Source organism: Cheilinus undulatus, linkage group 22 (genome assembly GCF_018320785.1).
Source record: "Cheilinus undulatus linkage group 22, ASM1832078v1, whole genome shotgun sequence".
Classification (NCBI taxonomy): Eukaryota; Metazoa; Chordata; class Actinopteri; order Labriformes; family Labridae; genus Cheilinus; species Cheilinus undulatus.
Genome location: NC_054886.1, coordinates 28,041,991 through 28,063,952, shown reverse-complemented (window position 1 = coordinate 28,063,952; position 21,962 = coordinate 28,041,991). Strand labels below are relative to the sequence as shown.

Here is a 21,962-nt window from a genome sequence, read left to right as displayed (position 1 = left end):
TGAAAAAAATTAAGACATATTTTTTTCAATTTCTATGAATTAAATTCAAGAACTCTGAGAAAAAGTCAGAATTTTTATGTTAATGTCAGAATTCAGGCTTGTCCTTAGATTTCTTACTTTAATCTCATAATTCTGACTTTTCTCAATGTTTTTCCCCACAGCTTAGTCCATTTCCATAGTTTACCAATCACAAGGCTTATTTCTCTACCATTTCTGATGGTTTATATATTACATTTTCATTGAACACTTTTCTCGACTCTTGACATTTGACAGGACTGAACTTTAGATTCAGTTCTTTTAAAGCCCTGATTCCTAAAAAGTTGGGACATTGTGTTAAATGTAAATAAAAATATTTAATGGATTTCATCACAATAAATAACCTACCCCTTATTTTAAAACAGCGCAAAGAAAATATTTCAAACTTTGAGAAATTAAACCTAAATAGGCCCTTATGTCACAAGAGGGCAAGCCAATGTTGAATTTGATCACAACTCATTTAAAATAATTGGATGAAATATTTTATCTGACTGTTTTAAGTGTAAAACTGGAATTGCATATCTTTTGTATTTAGGGTTTTGTAACTCTGATTGTGGACTGCTTTTTCACACTGTTTGCCGACTGAATACTGGTGAATAATGTGAATATACCAATAAAGGATAGCCTATTTGATTCAAGTAGGCCCTATTAAAATGCCCCTTTTTGTTTTTGCTAAGAAAAACAGTTCTAAAATACTTTCTACAAAATATAGCCCTGCCTCCGTAAAATAACTCAAGATCTAATCCATCTACTTAAAACTCAAATAGCAACACCAAGTGCCATGAACTGTGACATAAAAATGTAAACTTAGGTTTTGATTTAAAATATCCTTACATAATAAACATTTTGATAAAGAGTAAAATTAATAAAAAGTTAGGCTGTAAAAAGGAAATTAATTTGTAATTTCATATTTTTGATTTTGCATATCACAATTATGAATTACACTAATAATTTTCATCTCCTATATTGACCTTTAAGGTTCAAACTTTTAAATTCTAGGTCATATTTTGACCTTTTTAACTCTTAACTTTGACTTTTAATCCCATATTTTGACATTTTAGACTCACAATTGAAAATTTTGCCTCATAGTTTGGCCTTTCAAACCCATGATTTTGAATTTTATCTCATATTTTGAGTTTTTTTTAGACTCATTCTTTTTAATATTATCTAACGTTTTGACATTTTCAACTCCTAACTTTGACTTTTAATCCCATAGGTTGACATTTCAGACTAAATTCAAAATTTTGCTTCGTTTTCTTCTTGCCTTTTAAAAACTCATGATATTGAATTTTTTTTCTCATATTTTGACATTTGAAACATGATTGCAAATTTTATTTCAAATATTTGCCTTTTAAAAACTGTTTTTACGACATTTAATCTCATTTTTGACCTTTTGAACTGATAAGTTTGATTTTTTTTTATCTCAGATCTTGAGTCTTAAACTTATAATTTTGACTTTTTTTAAAACTCAAAACTTTTTTTCCATTAGTAATAAGTTATTTTTCCATAATTCATTACTGATAAACATGAGGTTGGCTGTTCATAGTAAAATGTTGACCCTGTTAGGCTCTCAGGTTGGACCTAAATTCAGAATCCGGCCCCTGTTGTGACAGAGTTAGACACCCCTGCTGTATAGGATGCCAATATCTAACAAAAGATTTTGTATAATGCCTATCTGGCACCACCATGTGGTAGAAAGATGTACTTCAAAAAATTGAACTGAAACATGTTTTACTGGGACTCTGCCTTAAACAAAAATCTGTGATTGAAACTGTTTTAAATTGATTACCTTATGCACACAGTGTTACTGACCAAATCAGTCATGTGATTTATAACATGACATCTATCTGAAATGCTCAAACAGAGGGTACTAGCAACCTAGTGGATGTGCCTGTGGCCTATGAACACAGATTTTTGTCCACGGAACAGGCAGTCTGAATATAAACTTGACTGGAGATAATTAGCAGGACTTAAGCTACAATGGAGCATAAGAATAAACAATAACTGAAACAGTTATCCTGATGACCTCTCAACAGGTACAGAGTTACCCTGAAACCACTCAGCAGTTACCCTGATCACCTATTGTGATCTTTGGTTTGACTTCTGTCCTTTTGTAATGCTGCTGCCCCTAGTGCAGGGGTGTCAGACTCAATCCCAGCAGGGGCCAGAATCTGAATTTAGGTCTAACCTGAGGTCCAAACAGGGTCAACATTTAACCAAAAACTGTCAACCTCATTTTCACTAGTCATGAATTATGGGAAGTAAAAAACAACTAAGCTCTGATGATAAACACCATAAACATCAACATAAAAAATTCAAAATGATAAGTTTAGAGGCTCAAAATCTGAAGTAAAAATGCAAAGTTATTTGTTGAAAAGGTCAAAACACCAAATAAAAGAAAAATAGAACAGAAAAAAAATATATAAAGCAGAAACATGTGACTTAAAATTAAACTCATGAATGTAAAAGATTAAAATATGAGACAAAATTCACAACAGTGAATATAAAAGGTGAAATATGAGAATATGAAATAGGAGGTTAAATTCAAAATAATGACTTTTAAAGCTCAAAATATGACATAAAAACAAAAAAAATGAGTTTTAAAGCTCAAAATATGTGATAAAATTTAGAATGATGAGTTTTATAGCTCAAAATATGAGATAAAATTCAAAATCATGAATTTTAAAGGCCAAAATATGAGGTAAATTTAAATATTGTGAGTTTTAAAGCTGAAAATATGAGATAAAAATGAAAAAATCACGAGTTTTTAAGGCCAAAATATGAGATAAATTTTAAAGCTCAAAATATGAGATAAAATCCAAAATCACAAGTTTTATAGCTCAAAATATTTGATGTAATTCAAAATAATGAGTTTCAAAGCTCAAAATGTGAGATTAAATTCAAAATCACAAGTTTTATAGCTCAAAATATTCGATAAAATTCAAAAATCATGAATTTTAAAGGCCAAAATGTGAGGTAAATTTGAAAATCATGAGTTTTAAAGCTCAAAGTACGAGAAAAATTCAAAATCATGAGTTTCATAGCTCAAAATATGAGATAAAATTCAAAGTCACAAGTTTGAAAGGCCAAAATATGAGGTAAAATTTATATTTGTAAATTTAAAATGTAAAATATGTGATGAAACCAAAATTTGTGTGTGTAAAAGGCCAAAATTATCCATTAAAAAGGTCAAAATATGAAATAAAAATATGAAATCCTAAGTTTAATTTGTTATTGTAAGATGCAAAATTGAAAATTGGAAATGAAAACATCAATTATTTTATGTAATTGTTACTCTTGGCTCTAAATTTGATGACTTAAGGATATTTTTAATCATCAGTTTAGTTTACATTTCTATACTGGAGTGAAATCTGCAGACCTCATACTGACGGGCCAGTTATAGTTAAAATGAGATATGATCTTGTGGGCCAGGTATTATTGTACCATGGGCTGGATTTGGGCCAGGCCTTGAGTTTGACACCCTTGCCCTAGTGCCTTGAATTGCCCCCACTTGGCCATATAAAGTTTTTTAATTGAACTGAATTGAATATGTGGGTATAGTTTAGTGCCAGAAGTAAGTTCTCTTTGTCTGCTTTAATCTTCAGTATGCAATGCGGTTCAGGTGCTCTCTCAGACGACCCCCAGACATTGACTAAGTTTGCAGACTCCAGTTACAGTCTTCTGATTTGTTGTTTGTTTGTTCTCCTATAATTTGAAGCCTGAGAGCTTTGGGATCTTCTGGTATATGAATTGTTCTCGGCAGGGAGGAGCTGATCAGATGACAGGCCGTAAAATTTGCTAAAAATGAAAGAAACACATGTGGGAGGAAACTTTTTTTGGGGGTCTTTTAAACTTGATCTCTCTTGAAAGCAGTGCTCACCCTCAAACCAAATATTACAGCTCCGGGTTTGAGAGAACAAAAATAAGTTGAAAAGCATAAAGGTCGGTCTGATCGGACCAAAACAAACTCCTCGTAGTCGGAATGAGAGGTGAGACGTCTGGGCATGTTTGAATCCATCCCCCTTTTGTCTCTGATTCTTTCTTTTCTTGTTCTCTACAAACACAAAGATAGCCTTTCGTTCATGCAAGTGGCATTTCAGCGTGGTGGCATTCCACAACAGTGATTATCTGTAGTCCTGATCACTTTAGTCTGCAGAGAGAGTGTGGGAAAACTAAACTATGGGGGGATTGTAGTAAACAGCTATAGGGGCTTATGAGGGAGTCAAACCATAATAAAATGTACCACAAAAAGGCAACTTGTTTCCACTTCAAACCAAGCAAAGCTCATTTGTATGTAGTGTATATATCCTCCTGAGGCCTTGGCTTTTGTTTGAAATTCATTTTTAGTTTCCCTACTTATTTGGAATACCAGAGAAGTTTAAGAGCTCGGCATTGTCTTTGACCAGGAAGTGGTTTTTTAACAAAATGATGTCTGCAAATCTCCTGAAAGCCCTGCTTCTGCAAAAAAATACAGCATTGGATAGGTTTCCAAACATCTGTTTTGGCTGTATGTTGGTCAGTCATTGGGGGTCTTCAGTCAGTAAATGGTGTCAGTCATTGAGAGAGGGATGGTGGAGTCATTTGTCTTCTTGTTTTGGACCACAAGGGCTTCTTTAGGCCAAGCTTGCAAGCACAAAATTTTCACTTAAAGTTCAGAACTTCTTGGAAATTTTCCCTGTCCAAAATCCTCACAAATGCTCTGAAATTTAAAGAAAATTACCAAAAAATAAAATTTTATCAGAAAATGTCAACATATTTCCAATTGCCCCATAAAAAGTATGCACAACTTTCTTCAAATATTCACTAAAAGTGTCAGTTATCCTAAAGCTCAAAAATTCCAATGAAATTTTCTCCCCAAACTCCTTGTAAATTCAAAAGGTTCAATCAAATTCCCCATAATTTCAAAGACCCCCCCCCCCTTAAAATTTCCTATGAAATTCCAAATAATTTTCAAATGCATGCGCCAAAATCAAATTAAAATGATGAAAATTCCCCCAAACATTCAAACAAAATCCCTGAATAATCCATGAAAAATCTTAAGAATTTCCGAGCTGGAATAATACTAAAAGCATGGACGTATGTCCTTTAAGGGCTTCTGTAATTTTCTCATAGATTATGCATTAACTGTATTGGTTTTATTGTAATTTCAGAATAAATAGCATATATTTAGGGGGTTTTGAAGTCCCTCTGAATTGGCACTTATTGTTATTTTCTAACATATGAAATATTGTTGTGATAATTCTGTGGAAATTTAGATCCAAACTTTACAATCAGTTGCATATTCATTTTGTTTGATGAGAATCATTCAGCGCTTTAGTCTGAATGAGCCTAGCTAGGCATATAGACTGTATAAAACATGGACGTAACCTCAGTGATACCCTTATCTGGTTTGTAAAAAAGGCCTTTGAAGCCAAATGATGGCAGTCATTTTATTGGCAATGCTGACTAACTAACTTTTGTCTAGTAACAGACCTAAAGCTTTAAAGGAATGTTTCGGTATTTCTGAAGTTGGGCTGTATGAGGTACTTGCACTACAGAGTAGTGCCATTAGCCTCCAGTGATTTCACTGAGGGTAAAACGGGACACACTGGGGAAGCTAGGCTATAGAGTGCCACAGCTGGGTACAGCTGCTCCTTGTAATTTAGCAAATTTTAGGTTAAAATCGGTCAAAAACAATGCTAGCTCAGTTGTAAGCTATATAAAGAATTTTTGAAGCATTTCATTTTTCACTCGCGAAAAGCAGCTGTTTGCATCTGAGAGCTTGATCAGAAAAAAGCACACCAAAACAAGCTCATACTAGTTATTTCATCACAGTTCAACGCTAAAAAAATGTTCTCATAAAGTAAACATATCGTGCTGACTGTAGCTTGTCTAATCACCAGATTTTGAGGAACAAAGCAACAGCTGCAAACTTACTTGGATGACAAATTTTCATTCAGCTCCTCTGGCCAGGGTCAGTTTCTTCAGTATATCTTCAGAAGTTGAAGAGGGTCTGTAAGGGAAGGGAACTCTGGATGGGGAGTGATGCAGGCTGCAGGCGTCTGTGAGCCGCTATCCTCCATCAGAAATGTCCTGAAGAAGTGTTGTGAGGTCCCACTCGTGATAGCAGTAGCTCTCGTGGGCATGGCATCACAGTTTCCACTCCTATACCAGTCAACAACATACAATTAAAGATCAGGACTACATTTGTTGTGTTGCTAGTTTGTCAACCAAGATAGAAAGAGGAGATTTTTTTGCATAGTCTGACAATGTGCAAAAGGGAAAATGTTAGTGTAATCTGATCTGGCCGACTACACTGATACAAAGGAAAACTATCAATGCTTGAGTATTATATTCACATTCATGCTACTAGTTATAAATCCAGCAAAATAAATATAAATCACAAAGTATTAGCCAAATCCAGTGGCCTACCTTAATTGGTATATATCTTCTGCTCCATTAAGGATGAAGTATAGTTTATACCCACATTTACACACAAGTTAAAGGGAATTGCTTCGCAAACAAACTCGACCACAACTTGGTGCTTTAGCTGAGAGCGTTAACAAAAATGGTAGTGAGTTTTGAGAGCTTCTAACTGCCTGTGTAGATGTTTCTTTATATGGTGGCCAGACAGGGAGACTGGTACGACTGGTGGGGGTTTGTGGGACGTGATATCAAATGTTTTTATTGGCCTCTAGCAAGCTGTGTTGTTGATATCATACCAGAGATCTGCTGAGCTTCACTAAGCTTTATTATGTGAAGTCAATGTAAGATTTAACCTGAAAATTAGAGCATAGTTTTACCAAATATGAGCCAAAGCAGTCAAGTGTTTTAATGTTGTGTACATTCATAACTGTCAGGTCTTTTCTTTAAAAAATGCCCATTTACTTTCTATGCAAGGTTGATATAAAAGACTACACGTGGGAACCAAAGTTTTCCTGTTGTTCTAAGGCTTAAAGTGTTATTGCTTGTTTTGGGAGGACATAAATCGAGCATATCGACATTAGTGAGTATAATAATCCGCTGATACTTTAAAAATGGGTCGATGGCAAAGCGGTGGGTTTCACGTTTCAAATAAAAGGCCGACCGCTTACTTCAGATACTGTTACTTGTCTGTAGAAGCCGCTATGAGGTTGCCTGATGTTACAGCGGTTGATGCGCTTGTAGCCCCTCCAATCGTCACTTCTCATTGGACTCCTTCAACCACAGCTTCTCTGCCATTGGTTAATCTTCTTGTCAATCAAATAAAGCCGTTCGAATAGCTGGAGGGGCCGCCTTCCAAAGTTTTCCCAAAGTTTTTGAGATGCCCAAAGCTAGCGACAAGCTAACCGGAAGCACGTAATGGGGATATCAAATTAGAAGTACGGTATCGGTTTTCTTGAAGAACTGGGTGGATATGTCTAAAAATGTTTTTAAAAAATGTTTGGGGTCGTATTATGAAATGTTTTCACGCGATATTATGACGGTAAACGAAAATAACGTCTATTTTCGTCATCGTATGATGGCTTGACCGGAAGTTGGACCCGCCATTTTGGTAGTAACACCGTCGAATTTGACGCAGCAGCTAAAAGTTTTCTTCCCTCCCCCTGGTCAACTCACCCACTCTGTTCTTCCACTCATCCATCCATTCGTTGTTGTTGTTACAGCGGTGATGGAGAAACCGAGGGACCGCTACCGGCACCGTTAGCCAGCACCGAACCAGTCCAGGCGAGTCTACCTACACAAAAGAGACCGAGACGGGGAAAGAAGAAACTAACGGACTGGAGGGAGAGATGGAAACTGTTGAGCAGCTCGTCTCTTTCCACCACATTCAGGTCCAGTTGAGCGGGGGCGCGCCTTGGGGGTTCACGCTGAAAGGAGGGCTCGAGCACGGGGAGCCGCTTATCATCACTAAAGTAAGCTGACCACAGCAATTTACATTACTGCCACTAATTTTCGCTTGGGAAATATCAGTTTTAAAGTGCTTCAAAGTGTCTCCAATGTACTTGTTGCCATCTTAAAAATTACTGTTACATTTTTACATGGAATTTTCTGTACATATTGACAGCTCTGGTTATATATTTGCACAATATCACATTCAGACTGCCTCTAGGAATGTGTTTCCTAAGGATGTGGTTGTTGCAACACTCCAACCCCAGCAAAACAGCAATTGTGGTCAGTTTATTCATTCATCTATGCTGTTTCAGTGCTTGGCTGCAGCCTCCTTGGCCTAAACTTTTCAACTCTGGTTTTAAAAAAAATATCAGCTCCAGAAAAGTACAGCTTTCTCTGCAACCTCTTCTGTATTTAGATTATGCACAGCTACAATTCCACCTCCAGCAACTCCTTCCTTTTCTGCAGAGAATAAAACGTTATTGTCCAAAGCTTAAGCAAATTTCCGGTGCTGGTTGATGTTTCTCAGCTGTCACTGTCCATGGATAAAAAGCCCTGTATTATAATGTAATGTGGCGGTTAGGTCTCCAAATCTTGGAGGTCAAAAGGTTCCCACAGGGGGTGCTAAAAGGGGTTCCCGAGGGGTTCCCTTGGTGCAATGAGGCTCTGTTCATCTCCCTGTCAGTTCATTCACTGGAAGGTAGAAATGCCAGAGTGCTGACAGATGAATAAAAACCACTTCAGATGGAGTCTGGGGCAGAAATAGTGGAGTGACTGGGAAAAGAAAGACCAAGAATCCCTGATTCTTTCTAATTTGTCTGTTTTAGACTTAGATTACATTTGCACAAACATCTCAAAGTGTTTGCTGAGCAGAAACCAAGATGTTTTTGGTAAAACTGCTCTGTTAACAGCACCAATTTAGGCCATATTCATGCCAATGCCGCCTGAAACACATGACCTGCTGAGTGCACATTGTCATGCATTGCTATGGCACTGCGTCTGTTTTGCTATTAATAAAATTAAGTCAGCTCTCAGAAATGTTTCCGTCTTTGCTGCTACAAAAGAAAGCTGAGTTGTACCATCATTAATGTTTAATTTTGACCATAGCCACCAAAGACAAGCTGTTTTTTTGTGGCTATTTGTCTTGCGAGACAAAAAATAAAGGGAATTTTGGCTAGAATTCTTCGATGCTTCGGCAAACACCTCAGGTCTGAGGAGCTGCAAGCTGAGCTGCCACTAATGCTGGTCCTGGTTGTTAGATAATTTCAGAAAAATTTAATATAAAGTTTAATTTCAGCACATTCTGAGCAGTGTTTGTTTTTTTATGATTTGACAAGCCCCTGGATCTCATGGGCTGCAAACTGAGCTGCCACCATTGTTAGTTTTGATTGTTGTTAGGCTTTTCTTTGGGTGATAATTAAATTCTAATTACTCCACAAAGCAATTTCCTCTAAAGTTCTGTTTCTTTAATGCTACAGTGAAAAAAAAAGGGTCTAAGGGGCTGCAAGCTGAGCTGCTGACAACTTTGTTTCGCTAATAGTGAGATTTTCTTAACCCAATAATGTGGAGTTAGATACGTTATTAAGGAATTTTATGTGAAGGTCTGTTTTTCTTTGTTGTTGTAGCAGACACTGTAGGTCTGGGGGGCTACAAGCTGAGCTGCTGCTATAATCTTAGTTTTCTTTAGTATGCTTTCTCAAGCAAAAACGTTTTCCGTACACTATAAGGTAGTTTTACTTTAAATGAATGTGTTTCTTCAATAATCTGACAAGCACTGTAGGTCTGAGGGGCTACAAGCTGAGCTGCTGACAACTTTGTTTTGCTTTTAGTGGACTTGTCTTGAGACAGTAAAGTTCATTTTATCTACACTCTTCAGGAAGTTCAACTAAAAAGCTTTATATTTTGATGATTCAGTGATCGCTGTAGGTCTAGTGGGCTGCAAGCTGAGCTACTGCTAACAATAGTTTGCTTCCTACTTGGCTTTTCTAAAGCCAGTAAAATAAAGTCAGTTCCAGCAAAACCGTTCAGAAGTTTTACCTTAAATGTTTATTTTCTTTTGTCGCAGTTGGCACTGGAGGTCTAGGGGGGCTACAGCCTGAGCTGTCACTATAACTCAAAGTTACTTTTAGCATCTTTTCTCTAGCCAAAAAAAGTAACGCTAATTTGGGGTACACTCTTAGATAATTTTACCTTTAATAGCATTTTTGATAATCTGGTAAAAACCGTAGGTCTGAGGGGCTGCCAGCTGAGCTGATGGGGACATTGGTTTTGCTTTTCTTAAGACAATGATATGAAGTTTATTTCAGATACATTATTAGGGAATTTCACCTAAAAGTAGGCCTGGGTATTGCTAAGAACCTCATGATTTAATTCGATTTAGATTCTTTAGGTTGCGATTCAATTTGTTATTGATTTAAATGCTTTGGTGTTGATTCAGTAAGAAGCAGAAATACAGAAATGACCTGTTGACAATTTTTAATAATCATTTTCATGCCCATGGGAACATATGTGGTAGGGCACCTCACATTTTTTAGCAATAAAACATCTGAAAATAAAAATTTGCACAGTAATAACTTATTTGTGCATATGGAGTACAAAAGTAAAAAACATGACAGTTCTGTATAAACACTGAAAAAGTAAAGTGCATGTAAACTTTAATATTATTTCTTTCCTCTTGGAAATTGTGATAAACCTCACATAACTTGGTTATGGTTAGTTGTTGTTCGGTTGAGTGTGGCCTCCGTCCATACATCGCAAATCACACGCACAGTGACCCCCACTGGCCAGGAGGTGAATCGATTCAGAGGATTTGCTGAATCTATATTAAATTGAGGGGGGAAATATTGCGATGCATTGATTAATCGATATTTTTACCTACCCCTACCTAAAAGGTCAGTCTAGGCTGCAAGCTGAGCTGCTGCTAATATTAGTTTGCTTGCTGATAGGGATGCACGATATTATCGGCTAGATATCAGTATTAGCAAAAAAAAAAGCCAAATATCGGTATCGACAGATATCAAAATTTTTGCTGATATTTACGTCCGATATTTGGCCGTGCATATCAGCATATTTCAACTGTAAAATTTGACCATATATACGAATAAATTAGTGGAGTTTTAGGCTGGACCAACACACCTATGTAAGTTGAGATCTTTTTCTTTATTCATTCTCATTCTTTAAACTTTAAAGTTTGTTTTAAGAAAAAGTTTGTTTCATTTTTCATCCTCAAACCTTAAATTGTGTTCAAAGAGCTGAATTTTTACTTATGTAAAACATATTCACATATCGGTATTGATATAAAATGAATCTGTAAATAATCGGCATATCAGATAACGGCAAAAATGTAATATCGTGGATCCCTACTTGCTGGTGGCCTCATAAGCCCAGCCCTTGAGCCATTCATATAAAGCTAATATCAGAAACACTTTTAAAGCAGTTTCACTTTAACAGTTTGGTTTTCTTTGTTGCAGCAAACATCAGATGAAGAGGGCAGCAATCCGAGCTGCTGACATGAACCTGCTAGTTAATGGGCTTTAGTTTAGCCATTTGTGTCAGAAACACTATCAAAGCAGACTTCAGTGTCTGTTTTTTTTTTTGTTACTGTAGTGGATTCTGTGTGTCTGGGGGGCTACGACCTGAGCTGCCACTATAGTTAGTTTTATATGTTGTCTTTTCTTTAGCCAGTATTACAAAGTCAATTTCAGCTGCAGTATTAAGCAATTTCATTTGAATGCTTTCGTGAACAGGTATGCTGAGGGGGCTGCAAGCTGAGCTGCCACTAAGCTTAGCTTTGCTTGTTAGTGGACTTCTCTAATGCAACTAATTTAGGCCCTGTCCACACGGAGACAAAAACGATATATTGCCATTTTGTTTTGAAGAAGTTTTCCGTAAACATGGGATTGTTTCAGGAAATGTCTGTGTAAACAAGGAACCACTGAAACGACTGAAAACGCTGTAGTGCATATGCCAAGCCTCCGCGCTGTATTTAAGAACATATAATGTATGCGTTTCGCAGCGGTTGTTAAGAGCGTCATTTTCCTTTAAAAGCCACAACAAGCTCAGTAGCTTCTGCAGCATGAACACAACCCTGTAATCAGCCATTATTAGTTTTGGTCGGAGCCGCGCAGGCGTCTTCAGAGAGCTACAAAGTGTGTGACATAATCATTTCAAGAAAGATGCGGTTAGCCGTGCACATGAAGACAAAGCAGTAGTCGTTTACAGATTTATGCACTCTGGGACCCGTTTTCAAAACCTCTGTCACCCAAAACGCCGTTTCCGTGTGGATGAAATGCGGGTATGACAAAAAACTTTTGCGTACACTCCTGAATTCGTCTTCGTGTGGACGGGGCCTTAGAGTTAATTTCAGCGACACCATTAAACCTTAAAGGTCTTTGGTGAACTGTAGGCTTTGGAGGGCTGCAAGCGGAGCTGCTGACAATATTCATTTTACTTTTATTTGCTTAAACCAGTGATATAAAGTTAGAGTCAGCTCCACATCTGAACAGTTTCACCTTGAACGTTTTTGTTTCTGCAGACTCAGAAAGTCCAAGGGGCTACAGGCTGAGCTACCAGCTACATTTGTTTTGCTTTGTAGTAGAATTTTCCTAATTTTCTATGTCACTCTTATTCTTTTCTGTCAGTCTTAGGTTATTTAATCAGAGGCAAATTATCTACAGAGAGTTCCTCTGCTCTTAAACAAACTGATCTGGTAATTTAAACTGTAAAATAGCGGCTTCATTTTTAAAATCTGTGTTACTTAAATGATCTTAAGCAGACAAAAAGCAAGAAAGTTGATGAAAATTGGTATGAGAACATCTCTAGTTGTAGATGTGCAGAATGACATGTCATGTAGTCTGGCATTGTTTCCGCAGAGCTCCAAGAGGTTAGTTTTAATATCAGGTATGTTTTTTCCTAGAGTCTGAGAGCTTTGTTAGAGATTTAGTGTGTGCTTTCAGATTGCGACGTGACCTCGTCTTGTGTGATAAAGTCGTGGGGGCCGACGTTTCCTCCCGGCCTCTTCTCACGGCTTCATGCTGCGGGCGGTGAGCTGCTGGAAACAAGGAGGGTGCCTTTGAATTACTGCAAGTAATTATTGGTGTGTGTTCTGCTGGGGGTGGTCCGCCTGCCTGTGTATGTGTGCATGTTCAGTCCAGTGCATAAGTAGGCCGAGTGACATGCAACCTCTGCTCCTCGACTCCTTCGCCCACTCTGCCGAAAAGTCTCAGGGACGGTGGTGTAAATGTTGGCTGGTGTTCTTCTATATTCACCGCAGCACCGCAGCGGGGAATGGAAAAGCTTGGCTCAGTCATCTGGAAACACAGTAACACAGCCCCTGGGAAAATGTGACTGGGACTGCTACAGGAGATAAAAATCAAACTGTGCTCTATGGCTGTTTTGTGTCCAGTGGCTAGTTAAAATGCACACAATAAAGTAGCTGAGGACCGGCTCAGAGAAGTGTTTAATGATTAAGTGTTGAGTCCTTGAAGGAGCGAGAGAAACATAGCGAGAAGGTAAAGTTGACGTGGGTAATATATGTAAGTGTTTGTGTTTGAAAGACATGAGTGTATAATGTGTTTTAGGTTAGACGGGGTTTCCTTCAGCCTCCACACAGAGGTTTACTGTGTCTGGATGAGGACCACAGCTGAACACAGTCATAATCCACTCACTTCCAACAGAGAAGGAAGAGTAGAGACTGAGTGCCTGGGAGAAGCAGCGTGAGATAACTTTAGCATCACACTACTTAAACTCTTTAACAATATGTTTATTGAAAGCATTTATGCTCAAAGCTGAGGAGCTCTAATGTGGAGGCCGGAGCATAATTTATTACTCCTAAAAACAGCTTTATTTATGCATTTCTCACTAAGAAAAACAAGAACGCTAACTAGATTTCTCCTTTGTATACATTCTCTTGTAACTTTTACAGATTAAGTATAAATACAAAATAATCTTGATTTATTATGGCAATTATGGCCATACTGTTAAACCTCTTGAGCCTTGACCTTCTATTGCAAGGATGGGCAACTCGAAATGTGTAATTTGAAAGAGAAGTCCTCATCCAAGTATCCAAATAATTCTTGAACACATTCATTGATTATGTTGTTTAACGTCAACAAAATAGCATCAAAAGGGGCCAACTTCTGTCTCAACAATTTTTTTTTTATTTGTGGGGTTCAGTGTTAGCTCTAGACTAACGTAAGCTTGTTACAATGTATTGAAATCATGTTGAAGTTTAGAGAAGGCTTGATTGTACCAAGGTTCACAAGTATACACAAGCGTATCATTGGCATAAAGATGAATTTTACAATATTGTATTGTTTCACTTTGTCTGTGCATGTCAGCCCTGCGATGGACTGGCGACCAGTCCAGGGTGTACCCGACCTCTTGTCCAATGACAGTTGGGACAGGCACCAGCCCTGTGACCCCAAACGGGATAAGAGGGGTAGAAAATGTATGGATGGTCTGGATGTATTGCTTCCGTAATGCCACTAATATGCAATGGAAATAGAAGTGGCTCCAAGATTGAGCCCTGAGGTACCCCTGTATTAGTTACCAAATAGAAGTGAGTTCTGTGAGTCAAATAGATGGTAAACCATATGTAAGCCAGTTCTTCAAGACCAAGTGATGACAACCTAGTCAATGAAATGGAGTGGTCAGGTCAAGTATGGGAACATATGTCGGTTCAGTACATCGCACGCCAACCTTGGTCCTGTACTGCTCTGGGCTCCTTAAGGACTGTTTATTTACCAGTGATTTTAATACTTTTGCCAGGCCGGAGACTTTGGATATTGGCCTGTAATTATGAAAAGCACTTGGATCTCCTCCTTATAGTAGTGGCAACACAGCTTTCCAGGCATTTGGAATAATTCCAGTTGAAAGAGATAGATTTGAAATATGAGTAACTGGCCTGAAAATCAGTGGGGCTTCAAAATAATGAGAATAATCACATTTTGTCACATTTTCAGATGTTAAGAGTTTGACTGTTGGGGCTGTCGTTGTTTTGACTCTTGCATAGAACTCCTGTGTTGAAACTGATGCAGTGATTGTCAAAAAGTGGAAGTATCTTTAAAGCCACCGGAGTATCTTTGCTGGTCATTTATTTCCTTTTTTAAAAACGTGTAAATAGTCACCATGTGCACATGAGAGAGACATCCACTTGTACGTCCCTCCTATAAATTCACTGATTCACACAATTTTTCAGCAGCATGTTGTCACTAGTATCATCCTGTACTTCTGCACTCTAAGATGATAGTAGTGATGCTCTACCTCAGCTAACAATAAGCCTTTAAACACACAGCATACCTGCAATTATTACAGAATGTCGACTGAAATATTTCAGAGGTGAGTGATGTTATTTGAGTGTCTTTAAACAAGGCACTGCTGATAAAAACTGTCAAAAGAGCAGAAAAAATTGACACACATCAAGTTTTAGGTCTGAGGTGGGCTCAGAAAAGCCTAAAAAGTCCTTATTATTGGTTATCACACAAAGAGTGTACTATATAATTTACTTGTACAAGATGCCAATGTGCATTTCTGTGTTAATTTGTGATTTAATGGCTTTTGTTTATGTTACTGTCAGTCATCAGGGTCTCGGCTGCAGTAGTTGTGGACTTTGGGAGTTCATAAAAATGTGCCCGCCGTCTCTCAGGATGTCCGTGTTTTGAGGAGTCTGTGTGTTCGTGGCCTTTTGAGAGTGTGGACGCTGCAGGAGGAGGGGGATGGGTGACTGAGACAGCAGAGGGATATAAGCCATTTGGTCAACATTCCTCCTGGAGCAGAACAAATTACCACTGTGGGCTGTGTGTGGAGATATTGTGCATATGTGTGTTTTAACATGAGTTGACTAATTGTGCCAAAATGCTCCAACTTGAAGGCTTGTTTCTCTGTGATTAACTCTATGATGACATGTTAAAGTTATCTGAGTAGCTGTTTAGCTAGTCAGACATTCACGTAGCTACTCAGTCAGCCATGTGGAGATTAAATCAGTCAGTGCTGCTGCAAAGTTGTATGAAGGCTTCAAGGTGAGCCACATTGCTTTCGACATGTTTAATGTATACCATCCCAACACTGAAGCATGATGGTGGCAGCATCATGCCGTTGGGGTGTTTTTCCCTTTGGCTTTCATTCGAAATTTTTACAGATAAGCAAACTTTCACGTGTTTTGCACTGAGGAGAGGCTTCCGTCTCTCCACTCTGCCCAAATCAGTGGAGGGCTGCAGTGATGGTCGTCCTTCTGGAACTTTGCCCCATCTCCACAAAGGACCTTCATTTGGTACCATTTTGCTTCTTAAATGTCTGTAAAGCAACAAAAAAGGACAAAAAGATGAAAGAATTTTGCACCCCCTCTTTCACTATTACATCCACATTTCTCTTCTGCTCTATAAATGGAAACACACAACTGAACAGAGATAGATTAAATAAAGTTCATTATTCATGCTTATTGATCAATAGGCATGTCTAGACTAGTCTCTTGTATTAACAGGCTCTAGGAGAACAGCCATATTTTAGAGTAATAAATCACCTATAACTCTTCCAGTTGTCATCTTGCCTGTTTTTCTAACATGTTTTATGTCCCTTTGCGTCTTAGTCCAATGTGGTCGTGACGGCAGAGTAGCAAGTTCCTCCCATTGTTGTATCTGACAGAGCAGCAGCTGCTGAGCTGTCATCTCACTTTCAAATGCGGTTTTATGATCTACTGAGAGGTCCCTGATGGTTTCTGTGAGTTTGTGTCTCCTCAACAGCTTTTGTCTGCTCTCTGATCCCTCACTTTAATACTCTTCTCCCATAGGACAACATGGAAACCAGAAAAATGTGCAATAGTCTTTGTTTTGGCTTGTTAGAATTCATCAGCTGTTGGAATTTGTCGGGTTGCAAAAGCCATGACTCTTTTGCGCAACGATGAAGGATACCAGTGATTTCTGAAGCACTTATGATCTTTTATGATTCAGTAAAGGGATGGCGTGTTTGTTTTTGATGGACCCCAGTTGCTCAAGTTGTTCCCATCATGTCTCTGCAGATCAGACATGATCTACATCTACATGAGCATTAGGCCCTGCATGTTCTACACAAGTCTGTTTGTCCAAATATCAAAGCTTCAAGCTGATACACTTGTTCTCGGTCACCAATCAGCATGATTTGAGAAAGAGGTGGTCACTAATGGCGCGGCTTAGTCGAAGAGACTGCAAGCCTGTGAACAATGGTGGTCAGTGAAGATATTAGCATGGATGCAGCTATAGGAGCAGTTTTATTAGAACTGGAAAACATTTTTAAAATCCAGATAAGAACGAAGAACCACATTTAAAGCTTTTCTCAGTTGTGTTAAGTTCTCGTGTCTTATAAAGATATTTCTGCTTATTATTTACAATACCCAGACAGTTTTTGTTCTCCCCCTAACTTTCAACACCCTTTTTCTTCTCTAAAGTATCGATTCAGGCACTGTTTAGGCACCGGCATTGTATAAAAAGTATCAATTTAGCACTGGTATCAGAAAAATCCCAAAGGACACTCACTAACCAACAGAGACGCTTTGCAAAGTGAGGACACTCACTGCATGTTACTGTTATTACAGATTTGAACCTCAGACAGGAGTGATCACATGTTTCACCCCATATCTGTGCTGAAGGCTAATTACACTGACACAAATAGCTGGCATTTGACTTGTTTTGCCACCCTTTGGTGTCAGAGTGAACGGTGCTGATGACTGGATTTGGACTGAGCTGTTGTAGGTCTCTAATCACTCTGCCACGCTAACAGTAGCATCAGTTATGGCTCTTGTGAGCACTATAACATACTCTGATGCAGGGGCGGAGCCAGACATGTTGAAATCCGGGGCTAAAACCAAACAAAAGATGGCCAAGGGGTGGGCACTTCTCTAGAATTTTTTTGCTTATCAGATAGTTTAATCCACTTTTTTGTGCACTTTTAAATAAAACATTAAATTCAAAATGCCAACAAATCTATGCATTATTTAGGCAAAAATAATGTTGTTCAACCTAAAAACATACATAATTGATAACATCATTTTTTTCTTTACCTAACTGAGCTAAAAGTGTCATTATATTTCTAAAATCATGATATCCAATACTGGAGTCCAATAATTTTCATTTCTGCCTCCTTAAAATGTCAGAAGTTTATATTTTAAGTAACATTGATAGGTAGGGTCAGAATTTGGTGAAAAGTTAGCAGTTGAAGATCTGCATTTTCAAATGAAGCACATGGAAAGCAACAATTGGGGTTAGAGATATTAATTTATTCACAAAAATGCTGAAAATTGTATTTTTAGAACAATGTTAGAAGTATTATTTACACTGCAGTGAGTGTATAGATACGAAAAAGTATTAGGACCTTTAAAATAATTGGCATGCTTTCTTTTTAATACTTAGAAAAAGACAAAAAATCAGCATAAATATTTTCCTATATGGGCTGTTAATATTGGTCTATTTTACTACTGAAAATGTTGATGATATTGGCTGGGAGGATCGACCTATGTTGGCTGTAAACATTGGCTTATATTGGCAGCAAATATATAATATATTATAATATTATATATTTATGCTGTAAATGTTGGCCTAAATTGAATGTAAATATTAGCCTATATTAGCTGTAAATATTGGCCAATAGCAGCTGTAAATATTGGTAAAAATTGGCTGTAAATATTGGCCAATATCAGCTGTAAATATTTGCCATTACTGGCTGCGAATATTGGCCAGTATCAGCTGTAAATATTTGCCATTACTGGCTGCGAATATTGGCCAGTATCAGCTGTAAATATTGGCCTTTACTGGCTGCGAATATTGGCCAGTATCAGCTGTAAATATTGGCCTTTGCTGGCTGCGAAAATTGGCCAATATCAGCTGTAAATATTGGCCTTTACTGGCTGTGAATATTGGCCAATATCAGCTGTAAATATTGGCCTTTACTGGCTGTGAATATTGGCCAGTGTCAGCTGTAAATATTGGCCTTTACTGGCTGCGAATATTGGCCAATATCAGCTGTAAATATTGGCCTTTACTGGCTGTGAATTTTGGCCAATATCAGCTGTAAATATTAAAAATTCTGCAAAAAAGTCAGAATTTTTTCATTTTTCTTAGAATTGCAAAAATGCATACCAATTTTTCTGGTTAAATGTCTCCATAAGTTCCTAAAAGAAAAAGAAAGATCAGATTTTTTTAAAATCACTTTAGAAATAACATTTCCATTCTGTGATCAGCAAGGCCTAGTCATTTTTTTTCCTTCCTAACAACACTCATAAACAACCAGCCTGAGAGATTCAGGGCTTTTAAGAAAACATTTGGAGCTGAGAACCCATTAGCCACCCCCTCGCTCCGCCCATGCTCTGATGCTTAGCTGCGACATTTGTGCATCCCTAGTTGCAGCTGGAAGTCTTAAGCAAGCTTGATTCATGCATGAACTATACAGATGTTTAACAGATCTTGGGATAATCAGTAAAATCTTATCAGAGACGTTACTCAGCCTGATTCTTGGACTCTTGTAGATCTTCAGATTTGTTTGTTTGTAAGTGGTGAATCCCCCCTAGTTATCCTCTTTACCAAACCCTCAATCATCTTTTATGAAAGCCAAGTGTTTAAGTATGTCAGACAACATTTTGCTGAAGGATTTGGACTATTTTGTTGCTCAAGTTGACCTCAGTTAAACTCAAACAGATCTTCTTCATGTGGGTTTGAGAGATGCTGCGAACAAGGGTTTGTTGTTTCCTATTAGTGGCTGAAAGGGATTTTCCTTCATTCTCTTCTTCTTCTGTTGGAAATAAGGCCATGGTTTTTGTGGGGAGCGTTCCAGCCGAGTATGTTTGAAAACATCACGAGCCGTTGGCTGTTTGATTCGAGCAGAAGAAGAAACAAAGATGGAGATGATAATGTGTCCTTCTGGTCCTGCTGTTGACGGTAACAGAAATCCAGGGATTTTACAAAAGAATGTTTTGACATGTGGTCGAAGGTATGCAGGCAAATGTCCTGGGCTGATAAACAGTGTCTGTGTTCCTCCCTACATTCCTGTAAAGGTAGCCTCCAGTAGCAATCGGCTCAGCGGGGGGTAGATGAGGATGCCATCAGATAGAGATGCTATTGTCTCTATAGTGTGTGTTTGTGTGTGTCCTCTGCCTCGACTCGCTCCGCTAACTGTCCTAACTAACCAAAAACATATGTTGTGTTGAACATAGTACACAATGGAGCATACAGATGAGACCGACCAGAGAAGAATGAGCGTATTCATGATTCCAGCTAATTATGTCGAGGCTTACATGAAGAGCAGGATGGAAAAAGGAATTTTAGGTCATTTTTGGGCTCATTCAATCAAATGAAGTAATTTGTGAAGGTAAATACTAGAAAATCACAAGTTCCTGCTTCTCAAATTTTAGGATTTACTTTTTTACGTCAAAGAAAACTTAATATCTTTGGAGTTTTAGACAATTACAAGGACAACAAACAGTTAACCTTTCACACTATGAGAGGGGGAGTTTTTTTTTTTTTACTAATTCAAACAAAAGAAATCAATCTTTGTCAAGATGACAGCATCTTCTATGTTGTCCTCTATCAAGCTTAATATTGGCCAAATATCAACTGTAAATTCAGGCCTACATTGGCTATATATATGGGGCTAAAATGGCTTTAAATATCCATGCGTAACAGCAATAAAAGTCAGCCTACACTGGCTGAATATTTGGCCTTTATTGGCTGTAAATATCGGCCTATGTCGGCTGTAAATATTGGCCTATATTGACTGTAAATATTGGCCTATATTGACTGTAAATAAAGGCGTATATCAGCTGTAAATGTCAGTGATATTGGCTGGAATTATTGGCCTTGACTAAACATTGACTTATATTGGCTGTAAATATGAGTCTATAATGTTTTAATATCCTCCAATTGAAATTGTAAATATCAAATGATATTAGCTATAGATATTGGCTGCAAACATTGGCTTTGTATTGATTGTAAATTTTGGCCTTTATTGGCTAGAAGTACTGAACTATGTCTGCTCTAAACATTGACTTATATTTACTGTAAATATAGGTCTTTAAAGGTGCAGTGTGTAAAACTGAATATCAACATCTAGAAGTGGGTTCTAGATTACATTTCTCTGCTGGAAACTGTGGCAACCAGTTGAATTTAATGTGTATCTTTAATGTGAATACAATACATTACAATACAATAACTTTATTGATCCTTTTTTCCTCTATGTTACCATGGAAACATGTAAAAATCCAAGATGGCGGCATCCATGGAAGGGACCCTCCCTATGTATGAATTAAAGGTTTATTCTGAGTTGTTTTTTTCAAAATAGCTATTTTTGAATTTAGATGACTGAACACTTATTTAGATAGACCGTCTTAGAAGTGTTTTGCTTTATTTTACCAAGTTTGTTCAGCTAAATGCTACTAGGCTAAATATTACACACTGCACCTTTAATTTCTAAATATCCTCCTATTTAACTTTAAATATCAATCTATATTATCTTTAAATATTGGCTGCAAACAAATAGCCAACTACATTGACTTTAAATATTGGCCTATATTGGCTTAAAATATTGGCCTATTTCAGCTGTAAATATTGGCTTAAATTTGCTGTAAATATGGCCTATATGATCTAAATATCCAGTAATGGTAAACTGTAAAATTGGCCTATATATCAGCTTGAAATATTGGTCTGTCAGCTGTAAAAATTGGCTTAAATTGACAGTAAATATTGGTTAGAATTTGCTTTAAATATCGGCCTACTTCAGCTGTATATATTGGCCTATTTCAGCTGTAAATATTGGCTTAAATTTGCTGTAGATATTGGCCAATATCAGATGGAAGCATTGGCTTAAATTTGGTCAGAATTTGGCTTAAATGTGCACCAAATATTGGCCTATGTCAGCTGTAAATATCAACCCATGTTGGTTGTAAATATTGGCCAATATTGGCTGTAAATTTTGATCTTTATTGGCTGCAAATATAGGCATACATCAGCTGCAAATTTTGGCCTTCATTTTGGCTCAAAATATTGAGCAATAACAACTGTAAACATCTGCCAATATCGGCCTATATTGGCTGTAGATATTGGCCGATATGAGCTGTA

At 37.5% G+C, this 21,962-nt stretch overlaps 1 protein-coding gene across 2 annotated transcripts in view; it reads left to right on the top strand.

Moving 5' to 3' along the window:
- Positions 1–7,645: 7,645 nt before the first annotated feature.
- The window catches only part of shroom4 (shroom family member 4), a 106,094-nt gene continuing 91,777 nt past the window's right edge, over positions 7,646–21,962 (top strand). For both annotated transcript variants that reach the window (XM_041779966.1, XM_041779965.1), the window contains exon 1: positions 7,646–7,910. In XM_041779966.1, the coding sequence (XP_041635900.1) occupies positions 7,788–7,910 (123 nt within the window). In that variant the 5' untranslated portion in view covers positions 7,646–7,787. The remainder of the gene's footprint in view (positions 7,911–21,962) is intronic.